Here is a 17,255-nt window from a genome sequence, read left to right as displayed (position 1 = left end):
CCATGTCAGTTCATTGTTTGACAGCTCTAATCTTAGAGGCAACGGTTCTTAACCTTTTTTGTGTCGTCCCTTTTGATAATCTGGCGAATCTCAGGATTAAAAAAAAAATTAACAACTGAAGGAAATGCTCACAGGACTTACAAAAACGGGCAATAGACTAAAATATTATAAAATTATAAGTCATGTAAAAATCTGAGTTAAATGGATGATCTTCTCTGAACTTCTAGTTTCATCTGTGTGGGCACTTCCTCTGCTGACCCAGATTGTATATTCTGATCCCCATTTTACTTGACTCTCTTATCCATGTTTTCCCATAGATCCTCCACTAAGGAGCTGCTGTGTTGGGAGATTTTAATTCTGTTTGTGTCCCCAGAGTTCATGTAGATTATTAAAAATATAGGAAATAAGTAATTTCCATGGGAGACAGGCCTAGATGAAATTAACTTGAATTGAATAAAAAATTATGCTAGACAAAGAACTTTTCAGGGATAAGTATATTTTTAAACTTTGGAAGGAGGTTACCAATGGAAAGAAATGGGATTTTACTGTACTCTTTTGAGTTGGAGGAGAAACTGTGGTTATGCTTAACTTTGTATAACCAAGCTCCTAGTAATTGCTATTAATAAGGCAGTAGACAAGTGGACAGAATATCAGAATGAAGAAACTGAAAACAATTTCAATCATATGCAAACTTGTTGAGCTTTACTTAAAGTAAATTAGATTATGAAAGCTACTTGACAATATCTGAGCACAAATCCAAAAAAGAGGGGAAAAAAGCATAAATTTCTTAACAATGCAAAAACTTACATCTCTCTATATTAAATACATAAACAGCACTCATTAATGCAATACATACTTTATACTGACCTCTGCAGTCATTTTTTAAAATCAAAGGCTGCACAAATATTTTAATGTGAGTGATTTCAATGGTTTATATTAAACCCAGTTTTGATGTGAAACAAGTATATAAACTGACAGCTAAAGTACACATACACAGTAACGCCCAATGTACCTTAAGAATTTTTTTTAAACACAAGCACAACTGAACCTCTTGTGATGTCAGATATAAAATGATGAACGAGGTAAAATTCCCAGTTCCCATACTCTTCCTCCCCCTCACTCTCCAATTTTAGTATCTTTGTGCCATACTCCACTCCTGTGGGGACTCAAACCCTCTAACTATGGGCCCTTGAGTCTTTGGAAATTTTTCTTAAAAATAATTATTTCATCATTTGGAAGAAACTGACACCCAGTACACAACCTCCTATCTTCATGGATTTATTCCACTCTAACTTTTTTATATCCAACTCTTTCTTCTTACTACTTCTAGACATTAGTCTCATTTACATTAGAAGATGGTTATGAAAACCCAATAACATTCGCATAGAGCCCCACAACAATATATATGTATGTGTATATATATATGTCATATACATACACACACACCAGTAGAGTTTGTCTCCTTTATGTAAGTGCCTTTTGAAGGTCACATGACTTCCTTTAAAGGATGTGCAGTTACTGGTATCTGTACACTACTCAGGCTCCACCATTGCTTTCATAACAAATTTTCCTATCCTCTACATGAACTCTTAGGCTCCAGGAGTTGGCCTTCCCATAGAAATGGTTTCCATTTTCTGTTCCCCAAGGCACCATGACCAGCTCCCAGGACTGAAGTTAGGGAGCCTCTATCCCTCTATCTCCAAAATTTTTGTAAGAAAAAAAATTCTTCTTTCCAAATAATGTTCCAAGAAGTGCAAGGGTAAACAATGGATTCACTTTCAGCTGGTTCTCTTGAGGAAAAAAAAATTACTTCTTATTCAAATAGGAGACTGTTTCTAGTTTTCCTTGAAATACACATACTGCCACTGGCTGAGGTCATCTCATTTTAGCAAAGTGCACTTTTAACTACATCACCTTAAGCTTAAACCAGGTATCATATCTGAAAAAACTTGTTGACTCTACTTAATATTGAAAGCATTTTAGAAAAATGCATAGGGGCAGCCAGGTGGCACAGTAAGAGCGCCGGCCCCGAAGTCGGGAGACCAGGGATTGGTTCCGGCCTCAGATATTTAACACCCACACAAAATAACTGGCTGTGTAACCTTGAGCAAGTTACTTAACCCCAATTGCTTAAAAAAGAAAGAAAGAAAAATGCATATATGTAGTCTTTTGTAGAGCCTGGTTGATTGTAAATGAGGCAGAAAAAAATATAAAAAGAAAATTATTATTGAAGTTACTGGCTATAGTTCCCCCAGAACCACTGGGGCTTAGGAAAGAGAGGTTTATATATTTGTTTTATTAAACTGATATAGCAGTTCTTCCTTTGGTTAGAGAAGTTCTTAGAGAAAGAATATAGCAGCAGAACAGGCCCAACCTTGCCTGGTCTTCCCTAAGAGAAGAAAAGTGAACCTAACTTGAAAAATAAGGTCATATAATTCCCTCTTAATTAACTCTGATTTTTTTTTTTATGCTCTTGCTATTTTACGAGCTAGTATTACAAACATATAATGAACATCTCACATTTTGGATGTTTCTAATAATTTTTAAACCTTTGTTTTGTTTCCCGTTTGGAAGAAAAAGTCAGGGAACAAGGAATGACCATATTTTTAAAGAACTATTTTCTCCAGATTTACTATACATCCTGGTTTTTAAATTATTAGATCATCTGATCTGTCACGTGACATTTTTTGCTGCTTCTAATTACAGAAATAGAGATTCAAAATAACCACACACAGAAAAAACCTTCTTAACACATTTACAAGAAGCGTGCCTTTAATAGGGAGGGTCTACGGCCAAATGCTTCTAATGTGATTGCTGCATGTGTGTGTTTGTGTATGTGTGAAAGAGGGCAATGGTGAAAGTTACTGACTTCTGAACGTAGTCATTATTTTCAGTTTTTAGGAAGCTAGCTGAAAGTGCATTGCAGGTATTACCATACCTATGAGTTTCTATGTCTTTTAAAGCCATGATTACACTCCTCAAGAAAGGTATACTATTGTGAATAAACACACAGACACATACACACAGACAAGAGACACATACACACATGCTAGCCTTTGAAACCACAAGTCATGGCAAGACCCATTTCTTCTTTTGGCTTATAGAAATCTATGATCCTATGATAAGCTGCATCCCACTCTGAGCTCAGACTAGCTCACCCCCAGGTGAAGAGTCCAGATCCCATGGCTAGCTTTAATATTAATCAAAAAAGTTTAACCCAGGTATTGGCTTAACATTCTTTAAAATGGAAAGGTTTTAAAATATAATACAAATACTTCTAAAATGAATATTCTTTAATTACAATTATATAAATATAGTTTGCCCTTTCAGTTTTTTTTTTTAATATATTCTCACCCCACTACTTTAGTTTAATGGTAAGAAAGAAAAAAAGAGACTGATCCAAAGAACTAGATTTTTAAGATGAACATATTTTCAGACAATCAATGGACATGCAAATTCCACCTTCTCCTCAGCAGAAAAGCCTACTAAATTAGAAACTGAGAGGAGTCTTCAGTTTAGAGAAAAGAAGAAACAAAAAGCAAAAACATTTGGAAAAGTAATCATATAACAAGCGATTTCCTTCCCCAATATTTTAGGAATTTAATGGCAATCTTTCTGTACATTAAGTGTGAACTGATATTACCTCTCTCATTGCTGTTTATAGGCAAACTACTGAGGAAGCCAAAGTGTCAGTCAGAGGGCCAGTGCAAAGTCACAGCTCCTGTTTTAAATGCAGAAGAGTTTATAGCTGAAACCTCAATGGTGCTCAGCTATTGAGTGAAAAGAATACTACCTACAAGGTCTAGGTCCTATCTTTATTTCTAACTTATTGTAAGACTTCAGACAAGCCACTTAACTCTGCTAAAATTCAGCTTCCTCATCAAACGAGGATGATGCCTAAATTAACCACTTCAACAAATCCCTTTTGAAGATCTGGTGTGATAATGTAAATGAATGATATGCTTTCTATACAAATGAGAATTTTTTTTGGTCCAGATCTGTTTGGGGACCTCCGAGTTTGAAAACTCTCCCCTAATGCAGATCAGCAACTCATTTGTAACTTTGTCTTTGACTTGTGTGTGGGCTCTGTTAAGTGACTTGTCCCTGGACACTCAGCCAGCATGTATCAGAGGCAGGTTCTCCTGTCCCCAATGCTGGCCCTCTAGCTGTGGTGCCCAGTTACTTCTCATAGAAAACTATTGACCTACAATAACATTTCAATGCATAGCATAATAGTAAGGTGTTGGATTAAATTTTGAAAAAATGAACTAATTTATCCCATTTTATTATGTCTGTACATTCTATTATCTCAGATTCAAGCCCAGAAAACAAAGAGGAGGAGTGTTGGGTAAATGACCCATAGCAAAGTCAAGAAGTAACTTTGCATCCCCAAGTTTATAAACTGGTAAGAAGTCACTGTTTTCCTGCTAATAAATTTCTCAACAGTCCCTGAGATATTTGGCTGGCATATCCACATCTTAATAGAGGTCCATTGCCTTTTTATAGCAAGATTTGCGTGCCAGGAAACACAAGTTCCTCCTTCAAGCAGGATTATTTCCTTGTATCAGCTTAATAAAAAAGTACTGAAGGCAACTGAATTGAAAATAACTTCCTTCTCCAGTAGTCAGAAAAGAAATGTGAAATAGGAAAATTCTCCACCTCAGGATAATAATCTGTCAGAGATGCTATATTTAAGTTTTCAAATGAAAATGTCCTTCAGGTTTCTGTTTTCAGTGTTTAAGTGAGAGCCAACAACAAATGTCAGGAGGGAGAGAGTTGGCCAACTCTATCGTCTTCATGTTTCTTGCTTTTATTTTGCAGGGAGATGATCTACTCAATCTATCTCTCATCTATTTGACTTCCATGTTAAATACACTCAAGTGACAACATTTCTGTGGTAAGCAGAATCAAAGGAGTGGTGTCAACTCTTTCAACAATTTGGGAGGAAGACTATACAAATATGTCGCACCTAGAAACGAGACAAGGCATTGTTGTCCTAAACAAGAACTGAAAAATTACATGGGCTACATCTCCACCAGAGGCTTAAGAACATTTTTTGGGTGGGGGAAGGGACACGTGGCTTGATTTATCACAAGATAAATACCTGTATTTCACAGCGACAAAGATTTGGACACAAAATGGGCATTTTATAAAAAAAAAAAATTGAACAGTGTGCCCAGTTGCTGTCTACTTTGCCTATCCCTAGTCCTGCTTGATCCCTATCCCTCACTTTTCATATTCTTTTTTTCTTTCTGTGAAGCCTTTGTTCACAATAGAGGAGATCTGTTATAGACTTCAACTTTGAACTCAGGTCTCTGTTAAATCCATTCCTTTGACTGCAGTACAGGAGGTCTTCTTCAAGATGCATCCCTGGGGAAGGGTTTGTGGCATTCCGAGAAAGCACTGGAACCATTTCTCCCAGTCTGGATTTGCTAACATTGCTGCTCTTTTGTATCCATTGTTACTTCAACAAGAATGGTACATTTGAAGGGGGCTTGCTGAAGTTCAACTTTAATAACTCAACAACTTTGCACAACTCAACATAATGAAACTTTTAAGTACCTGATTTTCTGGGACAAATTTACTTTTTTAATTAAAAAAAAAAAAGGTCTAGCTCCAAATCCACAAGCATCAAACATTCACAAATAATAAAACACATTGCCATTCAAACTTCTAGCCATGTACCTAAAACAAAAATATAAGATTTCTGTCCCCACTCACCTCCCTCTCCCGTCCTCCACTTCTTAATTTCACCCCTACTGTTGTCATAAAGCTGTACATCTCACTATGTGGAAGAAGAAAAAAATGACAACAGGTCAGGCCTCTAGGAAGTGCATAGGCCTCTATACAATGTAGGCATGCCCAAGGGATATTGTGTATCAGAAATTTAAATGTCAACACTGTTCCTGTACAAGGTTGACTTTATTTAGCTTAGTTAATTTATTATGAGGAATAATCTGAGTATAACATCGAAAACAAAATAAAAAATCCAGAGGGCTTTTTATTCCTTGCCCATCTAGTATTACCATTTTGTTCCCAATGTTTTCTGCTTAGGCTGACCGATTAGACCCCATTCACCCATACTGAAAAATATGTCTCCTGAAATTTAATCTTATTGCATTTGTACAAGTAATGAACCAAGTACAACTACTGCAACTAAGACACGATGTTCACTGATAGAATATGTTTTAACTAATTATATTTGCACACAGGCAACCAACATATTGTATTAAAGACCATCTTGTTGAAAATGCAAAAATAGGAAATGTACTGTAGCTTAAAATAAATTACATAACCTATACAGTATATATATATATATTTAAAATAATATTTTATTTAGGTTTTGTCAGTTTTCAAGTGTTTTGACTAAGCCAAGAATTTAGTAAACTAAGTATGTCCAAAATTCAGAAAGAAAAAAAAATTTTTAAACTTAGAAAAATATACTTTACTAAATTGATTCCAAATGCCTAATTTCAGGGAAGATCACATAGTGATTTTTAGTAATTTTATAAAGTGTCTTCTTTTTTTGTATGGCATGAAAGGGCTATATCCTAGTGTGTTCCATGAGTGATATGTACCACAAAGTTATAAGGATGGCAGAATGATACAATAAACTATGCCTAAAAAGTTATCAATAAACCAATCTAGCACAAGATTGCTGGATTATGACGTAGATAAAGCTTTCAGTTCTCTTGAAGAAACCCAAACCAAAACCAGTTAGAATGCTCTGTTCAACTAGCTGCAGTGCCACCTTCAGGATAGAAGAATGAAAAGCAGGTAACGGCATGCAAAAGACGTGAAGTTTGGTGATAGGAGATGACTAAAAACCACTGACATATATACTAGGATTATTAAAGAGACAAACCCCCTATGTAAAATGAAATACAATTGCTGAATTATGATCCACTTTTGCTACCCCCTGATGTCTCAGACCATAAAAAATTATTTCCGTATTTCAATGAAGCCCATTCACAATTCTCTTCCTTTGAATAGACTTTGACTCTTCCTGAATTTAGCCTCTTAACCCTCTGTATTTTAATAGTAGACAGTTTATAACTCCATGGGCAAGAGGAATATATTAGGCCACAAGGGTTATATCTGTTTGTACAGTCAAGTTATTGTCAAGCAAGTAAAAGAAAATTCAGCTTTTAGATAGTATATTTTCAACCTTGTGATCCTAAAAAAAGAGGAAGAAAAAAAAAAACTGGAGTCAAGTTTGTGCCCAAAGGGCACGAGTGGCCACATAGCCAATGGCACAGAGACACACAGCAGTACTTTGGTTGACAAATGCAGATTGTCCAATGGAAGTGAAGGCTTCAACAATCGAGACAACTTCTACCATGACGCAGCCATGTCTCAGTTTTTTTATGGTGCAGAAAAACTAATTCCATTAAAAAAAAAGAAAAAGAAAAGACCTCTCTTTAGGTCCCACATCAATGTGAGCATACCCAGTATGCTAGAGAATTTATCTGAAACCTTTTAAATCAAGGCCTCTTTCATTAAAAAAAAATACACACAAATGAAAAAAAAACCCCAAGACTAAAGAAGAAAAGATGCTGAAGTATTATTCCAACTGTCTCTGTGGTGTGGTGATCAGTCACATCATCTCATATCTTTATTAATTCTCTTCTCTCATTTCTACGATGTCTGTAATTTCCTCTGTTGGAGGCATGTCAGTCATGGCGGAGTCTTCACCTTCTGTGGCTGACTCGTTTTCAGTCTTCTTTTTCTAGATCAGAGAAGAATTCATAAATACAAGGCTACAGACAGAATCAAAAGGTCAACAAACAACCCTGGAACAATGACCATTTAATAAGACAGAATATGCTACATAAAAATCTTAGGTGATTATCTACTTGTATCTGGATATGGAGGGCATAATTTTGGCCAAAAATTCAGTTAATACATAAAATAGTTACTGACTGTACCCACTTAACAATGTGCTAGGTGCAATGAGAGCTATAAGGTAGACACGGCTCCTCTTCTTAAGAATATTACAGTTTTGTTAGAGAGGTTAAATATATAATCATCAAGTAATTAGAGTCCAACCTGTTGCAGGGCATCAAGGGACAAAAACTATATAAAGACAAGTGGGACAGGAGGTTCAGGAAACAGGCAGTTATTGGGAAAAATTCAGAAAGTGATCATTGTGTTTCACTTTGAAGGATGGCAAGCATATTATTACACACACACACACACACACACACACACACACACTGCACTCTAAAATTCTTTAAAGGCAAAGTTCTCTAGCTCAAGAAGTGAATGGAAGAATCCCTGAAGGTATAAAAATAATCATTTCTTCAGGATTTCCTCAATCTAATCCAATAAGCTTTTATTAACCATGTCTTGGGGGCAAAGCACTATTAGACGTGCTAGGGGTACAAAGACAAAATGAAAAGTCAACACTGTCCTCAGGGAATTTAGTCTGTTATTTGGATCCTGTGATTTCCATCTACTGTGGCAAAAGTAGCAGGACTGTAGAAATCCTTTTAGAACGTCTGTTCTCCACTATGAGAACCAAGAAGTTAACAGTTATAATATGTTGCTTCCAAAATTTCTGGTCCTATTTGTTTTGTTTTAGGTAGAGAACCATTTTTCGGTTACTAAGACCCACACATCAATGACATTATGGCTCTGGAAATTCTTCCCAAATGTGGTAAGGGAATTTGATTTTGTGGTACGGAATTGATTGATGATTATCAATCAATAAGATCGATGAATCGAGCAATCGCTACATAAGCATTTATTAAGCATGCACTCTGTGCCAGGAATTGTGCTGGGCACTGAGGATACACATATAAGCTCTCTAGGAGTATGTATTTAACTTGTGGGATGCACGTTTATAGATAGGTAAATACAAGGCCAAAATTAAAAAAAAAATTGGGGTGGGGGTACTAGGTGGCACATTGGTTGGAGTGGGCCCAGAGTCAGGAAGACCTGAGTTCAAATGTGTACTCAGCCACTTATGAGCTGTGTGATCTTGGGCAAGTCACGTAACCTCTATTTCGCTCAATTTCCTCAACTGTATAATGGGGATAATAATAGCACCTATGTCCCAGGGCTGCTGTGAGGATCAATGATCAGGTAAAGCACTCAACACAGTGTATGCCACGCAGCAGACACTTCATAAATTCTGGTTTCCTTTCTGTCTCTCTACTAACAATGGTGGAATGGGCAAATGAGAACAATGTGTTCCAATGGCCATGAAGGCAGCTGAAGCAGACACTGGAGTGCTCAGAACCTGGTCAGGCACTGGAGATGCCAAGGTCACCCACTGCACTGTGGGCCATCACCAGTCATCCTGACCTTTGTCCTGCCACTAGACTTTGATCACTGTAAGAGAGAGTGAGGCTGATGACTCTGTGCACTGTGCATCCAATTTATCCAATTCAATCCAATTTATGGGCAAGCTGAGACATCACCTGTGATGTCATTGGTCTTCTTTGAAAATGATGGGTCACCGCCACTAACACTACTACCAAGATGGGGAACAGGAAAGGCCTCTTGAGGAAGACAGTAAGTACCTGAGCTGAGCCTTGAAGGGAGCTGGGGGTTCCAAGAGGCAGAGGGGAGGAAGGAGAACATTCCAGGCACAAGGGAGGCAGAGATATGACAGGATAATTCATATATGAGAAACAAGTAAGTCATTTTGGCTGGAAGGTAGAGAGGGTGAAAGGTATGATTTTAAACAGCAATAATAATTCTCCCCAAAGATTTTCTAATGATACTGATTCCATAAGGATGAGTGTGAGGTGGGCTTGGAAAGCTCTTGGGAACATACCAAATAGTCCTAATTTAACATCTGCTATGGCATTTACCTGGTTTTCCTGTTGCCTTTGTATCCCCAGCACCTATCTCAGGGCCCACTAAGTTCTCAATAAATGCTTGTTGGTTGATTGATTATTTATGGAACAACTACCTGTTGAGACTAATCAACATCTTACCTGTTTTCTATAGACATAGCAAGCTGCTATTGCAACCATGGTAGATTCTCCCACAAAACCAGCTAGGAGTGACCCTACTCCTAGGGTAGCTCCATGAACCCTGGGAATAAGAGAAAAATGTATCCTTAAAAAATATAACCCCAAATCATGGCACAAATAAAAAATACAGTCAGCACAAAGGAAAAATGCTACAGCAAATATTCTAAAACATCTAAGGTTCAAGTAAAAAATGAGAAGTCTTTTTTAATGACAGTTTACACGTCGTTAATTTTACATTTTAGTCTTAGAGTTTATATTCTAAAACTAGTAACTTGTGATGGGACTTTGCATTCCCTACCTTTCAGGTTATTCACTACTGAGGAATAGAGCTGTGCAAATCATCTGCTGCCTGGTGATTAGTGATTGTTATCCCCCCTGATCAGAAATTACCATAAACCTCCTTTAATCAGAGTTTTGCTGGTTTAAAGGCAGAGAACAACAAACTGGTTCTAATTCTAAATCCAGATACACTGGAGACTTGTATGTGAAAACATAGATCTTAAGCTGTAGTTGTCACACTTTTGAAGGAAATCAGGACAATGTCCCTGATGGCGTCTGGAACAGAAGGTGGAAAGGCTACTTACCCCATATAAGGCAGTACGACAAGACTCGTGATGAGGACAATGATGCGCAGCACGGAGCTGGGGGCCAATACAAATGTCTTCTTCAGCGTCATCAGCCAACCGGTCAAGTGCGCTCTGACCGTGACTGCTCAGAGAGAACAGACAATGACATCAGTGATTGCCTTTCTCAGAATTCCTTTGCCCCCACTTCTGCCAGGGGCTTTCCAGGTCCTCCATACACAGATGAGTTTGTTTGGAGGTTACTTTCTTCCCTAATAGATTATTTATGAAGGCTTCTAGGCTGAGGCAGGTCCTGGTTGGTAGCACCCTGTATATATTAAATATTCTCTTTTGCTTGGTTTCACTGCTACTCAATTTCCTTGTTTAGGTTCACTTAAAGGAATTTTAATAGGGACCTAAGTTCCTTGCAATAAAATAGCAATAACAAAACAAAGACTTAACAAAATACTTTGCATAGTACCCTGTCCTCTCTATTGCATAGCCTACTTATCCAATCTTTGTGTTCCATTTGCAGTTCTCCTTACTGTCCTACAAAACTGGCAGACTTTATTTCCCCAAACCAAGCACTCCCTCATTTTGTCTTCACTCTGTTCCAATGTCCTTCATCTTCCTTTCTGTTAGTCTGTCCAGTCCTATCCCCATCCCCATGACACACAAGTTGTGTCCTTCCTCGGCCTGAAGCTCCCTTGGACCATTTCCTTCCATGTCAATATCCCCTTTCTCTTAAATTCTGTAACATGCATTGTCTGCAGAACTTGTTTTGGTCCTAAATAACGTGCTTCTTTGTAGGGTGTATTTCCTGTGCGCTGATCTTATTGCCCTAATTATAGTTAGACCCTAAGCTCCAGTAGGGTGAAGGATCACTTGTCATGCTTCTTTTAGATCTTTCAAAGACTGCCTAGGTATGAGTTGGTATTCAAAAAAATACATGCTGAGTGTTGCACAAGGGACTCTTGCTTACGAAAGGTCAAGTTAATTTTTCTTAATAAGGAAAGCCCAGAATCTTTGTTTGTTCCACCTGGAACCACCCGACTTAAAGAGGACAGCATGCTTGCATCTTTTGAAAAGTAGCAGCCAGCTATGGTTAAACCGACAATAGGCCTGAGCCTCTGCTGAGCCAGCATGGGGCAAACAAACACTGGAGAAAAAGTACTCACTGTTGGGGGAGGAAATCTAATTTCCAGGACAGTTTTGTGGAGAGAGAAAATTTATCAGCTGTATTCCTGTGGATCTATGAGTATTAACTTCCTACTGGAGAGGCCAGTTTACTTTTGTAGTTCATTTTACTTTTTCAGTACAAAATAGTTTTGTCTAGTTAAGGAAGTGACAAACCACCTGTTAGCTTGATTAGCCACAACATGAAGAAGGAAACATAAAATTTTACAGCTACAAGGAACCTTAAAAATCATCTAGTTCAACTCCCTTCATTTTAGAGAAGAGAAAACAAAGGCCCAGGAAAATACAATTCTTGTTTTTAGATAAGAAGTACACTTCTAAATTGCAGACACACAGATGCCTTATTACAGCTAGGACCAGTGACTACGGTGATCTTAGTCTAAACACTGGGCCTTCTTTACAAACCTATTTGAGCAAACAAGGCCAGGAAAATTTTATTTCATGCCAATAGAGCCAGTCCCTACTCCTGGCTACTTCATAATTGAATATTCTGTTCACTGGACCCTGATCAAGAAGGGTTTGGTTCTTCCATTAATTTGCATTTATCTGCTCATTGGACAGTTTCTGCTGATGTCCAAGAAAATTAAAGCAGCTGCATGTGTAGAGGCTTTGTTGCTAAAGTCTGAGATGTCATTGAGTCTGAAAGTGGCCATGACTTGGAAATTCTATCTCAATTGCTTTGCCCTGTTCTTAAGGGAAAATAATGACAAAACATGTCCTGTATTTTTCTAATCACTCTTGAACACTTCTCAACCCATAGCTTCTTTGCTATCTTCTTGGCATCTCAGTGCCCTAATTTTATAACTGTTTTAAGTTATCATTATTTTCCTTCCTAGTATTCCAGGTTACATCCTCAAATTTCTTCCCTAGTCCTGCCAGTAAAGATGATCATCCTTCTTGACCGCCATCATTGCCTCTGTTGTCTTTTAAACAAACCTCCACCTGTGTTTATCTCAAATGATATAATACATGCAGAGTACTTAAAAGTGCTATTATTAGTAGCTGTTTCCTGCTTTTTTATATCTTCTCCCCCCTCTCTATCAAGTCTACCTGTAAAAATGTAGTTTTGATAAACTATTTACTCCCAAAGTAAGAATACCAAAGGGAAAAGGAATCAGGAAGTTTTACCTGGAACTGGGAAGAAGGAGAAAATGCGCAAAGGAATAACACAGAGTTCTGCAAAGGCAAAGTCCACTCCAATGATGTCAATCAAAATCTTCTCTGAAACGTTGGGGGTCCAAAACATCACAAAACAGAGCTAGAAGCAAATGAAAACTATTAAACAATCATATAAAAGCAGGCTCCAAATCATCATTGAAAAGAAATGTAAATTGAAATATATGAGGTTATATTTTACTACCAAATTGGCAGAGGTGGCAAGGATGAAAACGGTAAATGCTGGATACCATAGCTTGGCAGAGTTAGGAACTGGTTCAATTGTTCTGGGAAACAATTTGAAATTACACTGACCCCTCCCTGCCTAAACTGCATACATCCTTTGACACAGCAGTTCCAGGACTAGGAATATATCAAAGGAGGTCATACATAGAAGGAAAAGTCCCATATACCAAAATATGTATAACTGCATTTTTTTCTTTTGGTAGTAGCAAAGAAATGGAAAAAAGGGATCAGCAAAATGAATATTTATTAATAAACATCTACTTAACACTTTACAAATATTATCTCAGTTAATCCTCATAACAACCCTGAAAAGTAGATATCCATTAACTGGGATGTAGCTGAACAAATTGTGATCTATAAGTACAATGAAATATTATTGTACCATAAGAAAAAAATACATATGAAGAAGGGAGAGGGGTGGCTAGGTGGGGAAGTGAATAAAGTGCTGGCTCCAGAGTCAGGAGGACCCTCGTTCGGTTCTGGCCTCAGACACTTAACACACACACACACACACACACACACACACAAAACAACTAGCCGTGTAACATTGGGCAAGTTACTTAACCCCAATTGCCCTCCAAAAGGCAAAATAAAAAAAAAAAAGGGGAGAGAAATCTGAAAAGGCTCATTCGTATGAACTAAAGCTGAACAACGTAAACAGAACCAGAACAATGTATGTGATGATCTCAGTAGTGTAAAGGAAAACACACAGACAGACTCCAGAACTCCAAATCCAGTGGCCAATCATGATGTCAGAGGACTTAATGGTGGAAAATTGATTCCTCCTGCCTATCTGCAGAGCTAACATTGACAAGGGACACTGACAGACACAGTCATTATGCTGATTTGTTTTACCTGGGAAACTGCCAGGGGAGGAAAGGGGTCATTTGGAAGAGAGAGTGATACAAAGAAAAAGAATATCAATAAAATAATGAGAAAAAGGAAGAAGTGGGTAAAGATAAGGAGGAGATGCATATTTTAAACCCTCGTCAGGACACCCTGAGAATTGACACTAGAGAGGATTTCATGTATCTCATCAATGTATCTGGCCTGGGAAGGTATTCTTTTTTTTTTTCATGTTTCAAATGCTTTATTAACTTCTGATTTACATCATTCATTTCTGCCAGATTTTGAGTTAAATTTTCTCCCCATTTTTCCCCTGCCCACTGCCCCAAAACAGCAGTCCCACAGGATATCCCCTCCTCCAATCTGCTCTCTCCCATATCTTCTCCCATACTCCCTTTGACTATTCCAGTACGGCATGGTGGATCTCTATGCCCCAGTGCCTGTATGTCTTCTTTCCCAATTACATGTAAAATAGTATTAATAATAGTATATATATATATATTTTAAACCTTTGCTTTTAAAACCTTGAATTACAAATTCATTCCCTTCCTCCCTTGTCACCCACCCTTACTGGGAAGATAAGCAGTTCAGTATAGGTTATACATGTGTAGCTAATGCAAAACCTTAACATAGTAGATACATTGTAAAAGACTGACTATATTTCCCTCCCTCCTATCCCACCTCCCACTTGTTCTATTCCCTACTTTGATCCTGTCCCTTTTCAAAAGTGGGTGCTTCCAACTTCCCTCCCCCCCCCAGCCTGCCCTCCCTTCCATCATCCCTCTTCTCATCCCCTTCCCCCTATTCTCCTGTTGGGTGAGATACTCTATTTAGTGTGTATTTCATTCCCTCCCCGAGCCAAATTCAATGAGAATAAGGTTGACCCATTCCCTTTTGCCTTCCTGTTCTTCCCCTCCATTGTAACCATTTCCCCTTGTCTCTTCTATATGAGATAGTTTACTCCATTCTGTCTCTCCCCATCTCTTCTCATTATATTCTTCTCTCACCTCTTTATTTCACCTTTTAAATATCATCCCTTCCTATTAAATTGGTCCTGTGCCCTCTTATCTATGTATACCTGCATACATAAATGCACACATTCACATATGTATTCATATGCCCATATACCCTCCAATATAGACATATGTATATATTTCTATTCCCTTCAACTATTTTCATACTGAGAAAAGTTTCACCAGTTATAATTATTTTTCCATGTAGGAATGTTAATAGTTCAACTTTGATAAGTTCCTTATGATTTCTTTTCCCTGTTTACCTTCTCATGCTTCTCTTGCTTCTTGAATCTGAATGTCAAATTTTCTATTCAACTCTGGTTTTTTCATCAAGAATGCTTGAAAGTCCTCTAATGACCATATTTTCCTCTGAAACATGATACTCCGTTTTGCTGGGTAGGTGATTCTTGGTTTTAATCCCAGCTCCTTTGCTCTCTGGAATATCATAATCCAGGCCCTTCAATCCCTCAGTGTAGAAGCTGCCAGATCCTGAGTTATCCTGATTGTGTTTCCACAATATTCAAATTGTTTCTTCCTGGCTGCTTGTAATATTTTCTCCTTGATCTGGGAACTTTGGAACCTGGCTATAATATTCCTAGGAGTTTTCTTTTTGGGATCTTTTTCAGGAGGTGATCAGTGGATTCTTTCAACCTCTATTTTGCCCTTTGGTTCTAAAACATCAGGGCAGTTTTCTTTGACAATTTCTTGGAGGATGATTTCTAGGTTTTTTCTTTGATCATGGCTTTCAGGGAGTCCAATATTTTTTAAATTAACTCTCCTGGATCTATTTTCCAGGTCAGTGGTTTTTCCAATGAGAAGTTTCACATTGGCTTCTATTCTTTCATTTGTTTGGATCTGTTTAACATCAGCTTGATTTCTCATAAAGTCATTAGCTTCCATTTGCTCCAATCTAATTCTGAAGCAATGATTCTCCTCAGTGAGCTTTTGAGATTCTTTTTCCATCTGGGAAATTTGTCTTTTTAAGGTATTCTTCTCCTCATTGCCTTTTTGAGCCTCTTTTGCCATTTGAGTTAGTCTGTTTTTTAAGGTGTTATTTTCCTCAGTCAGGCTGACGACTCTCATTTCGTAATTTTCTTGCATCGTTCTCATTTCTCTTCCCAATTTTCCCTCCACTTCTCTCATCTGCTTCTTAAGGTCTTCTATGACCTGTAACCAGCTCATATTTTCCTTTGAAGCTTTTGGTGCAGGAGTTCTGACTTCACTGTCTTCCTCCTGTTCCATGCTTTGCTCCTTTTTGTCCCCAAAATAGGAGTCTAATGTTGGATTCTTCTGTTTGTTTGCTTCCTTTGCCTGCTCATGTTGCCACTCAATTACTTGACTTTTGGGCTTTTTGCCACAGTAGGACTCTGCTACCAGATAGGGGAGCTTCATTCCAAATGCTGGGGCTTTCTCAGCTGCTGGAGGTATTAGTTGGGTACCCTTTCTGAAGCCTCCACATGCTCTGGCAAGCTGCTCACACACCTCAGGAACCCCACCCTAGACTGCAATCCAGATCCAAGCAGGTTAAAGCAAGAGCAATTACCCCTCAGACTGGTTGCTTGGTCCCCTTACACTCTGCAGGCTAGAAGCTGAAGCTGCCACATGGTGGGGGCTGTGCCACAGCCCTCAGTGGCTTCTCGCCCTGGGGGCAAAAGCTGATGCACTCCCAACTACTGGGTCCAAAAGTCCACAGTGCACTGACCTCTCACTTTGTCCTTTGTATCTATGTGTTGATAATTCTAGGTTGCCACAGCTGCTGGTGATCTGGAGTCCCTCTAGCTGGTGGCTGGTCAGGCCCGCCCAGTGGCTAAAACCTTGGCATGGAGCTGGGCTCGGCTCCCAGAGACTTGTGCTGGCCAATTCCTGCCAGCCTGCTAGGCTGTCCTCAGCAGGACGTTAGCCTCTCTGTGTCATTTTGTGGGTTTTGTAGCTCCAAAATTTGTTAAGAGTCCCCTTTTACATGGATTGGAGGTGGTGAGAGCCGGAGCTGTGTGAAGGTCCTGTTTCTACTCCACCATCTTGACTCCGCCCCTCCATCGCTGGGAAGGTCTTCTTAAATGTTTTCTCGTAGATTCCACAATTATCCCCTTTCTACCAATCATTTTGTGTCAGACAGAGAGGGTGGCACAATGGAATAAGCAATTGATTTGGCAACAGAAGATTGGGTCCAAATCCCACACCTGACACTTACTACCTGACTACCTGTGTGACAAAGTCACTTCATATCTGGACCTCCCTTTCCTCATCTG

At 38.5% G+C, this 17,255-nt stretch overlaps 1 protein-coding gene across 1 annotated transcript in view; it reads right to left on the bottom strand.

The window, feature by feature from the left end:
- Positions 1–680: 680 nt before the first annotated feature.
- Positions 681–17,255, bottom strand: part of ANKH (ANKH inorganic pyrophosphate transport regulator) — a 168,468-nt gene continuing 151,893 nt past the window's right edge. Inside the window, exons 10-13 of the mRNA XM_069101417.1 lie at positions 12,875–13,004; positions 10,571–10,694; positions 9,948–10,047; positions 681–7,729 (exon numbers count right to left, since the gene is read on the bottom strand). Coding sequence (XP_068957518.1) covers positions 7,619–7,729; positions 9,948–10,047; positions 10,571–10,694; positions 12,875–13,004 — 465 coding nt within the window. The 3' untranslated portion in view covers positions 681–7,618. The remainder of the gene's footprint in view (positions 7,730–9,947; positions 10,048–10,570; positions 10,695–12,874; positions 13,005–17,255) is intronic.

Source organism: Petaurus breviceps, unplaced genomic scaffold (assembly GCF_028583685.1).
Source record: "Petaurus breviceps papuanus isolate PSGF00001 unplaced genomic scaffold, PetGlider_PUasm1.0 47, whole genome shotgun sequence".
NCBI lineage: Eukaryota > Metazoa > Chordata > Mammalia > Diprotodontia > Petauridae > Petaurus > Petaurus breviceps.
This window is presented reverse-complemented; position numbering and strand designations above follow the sequence as displayed.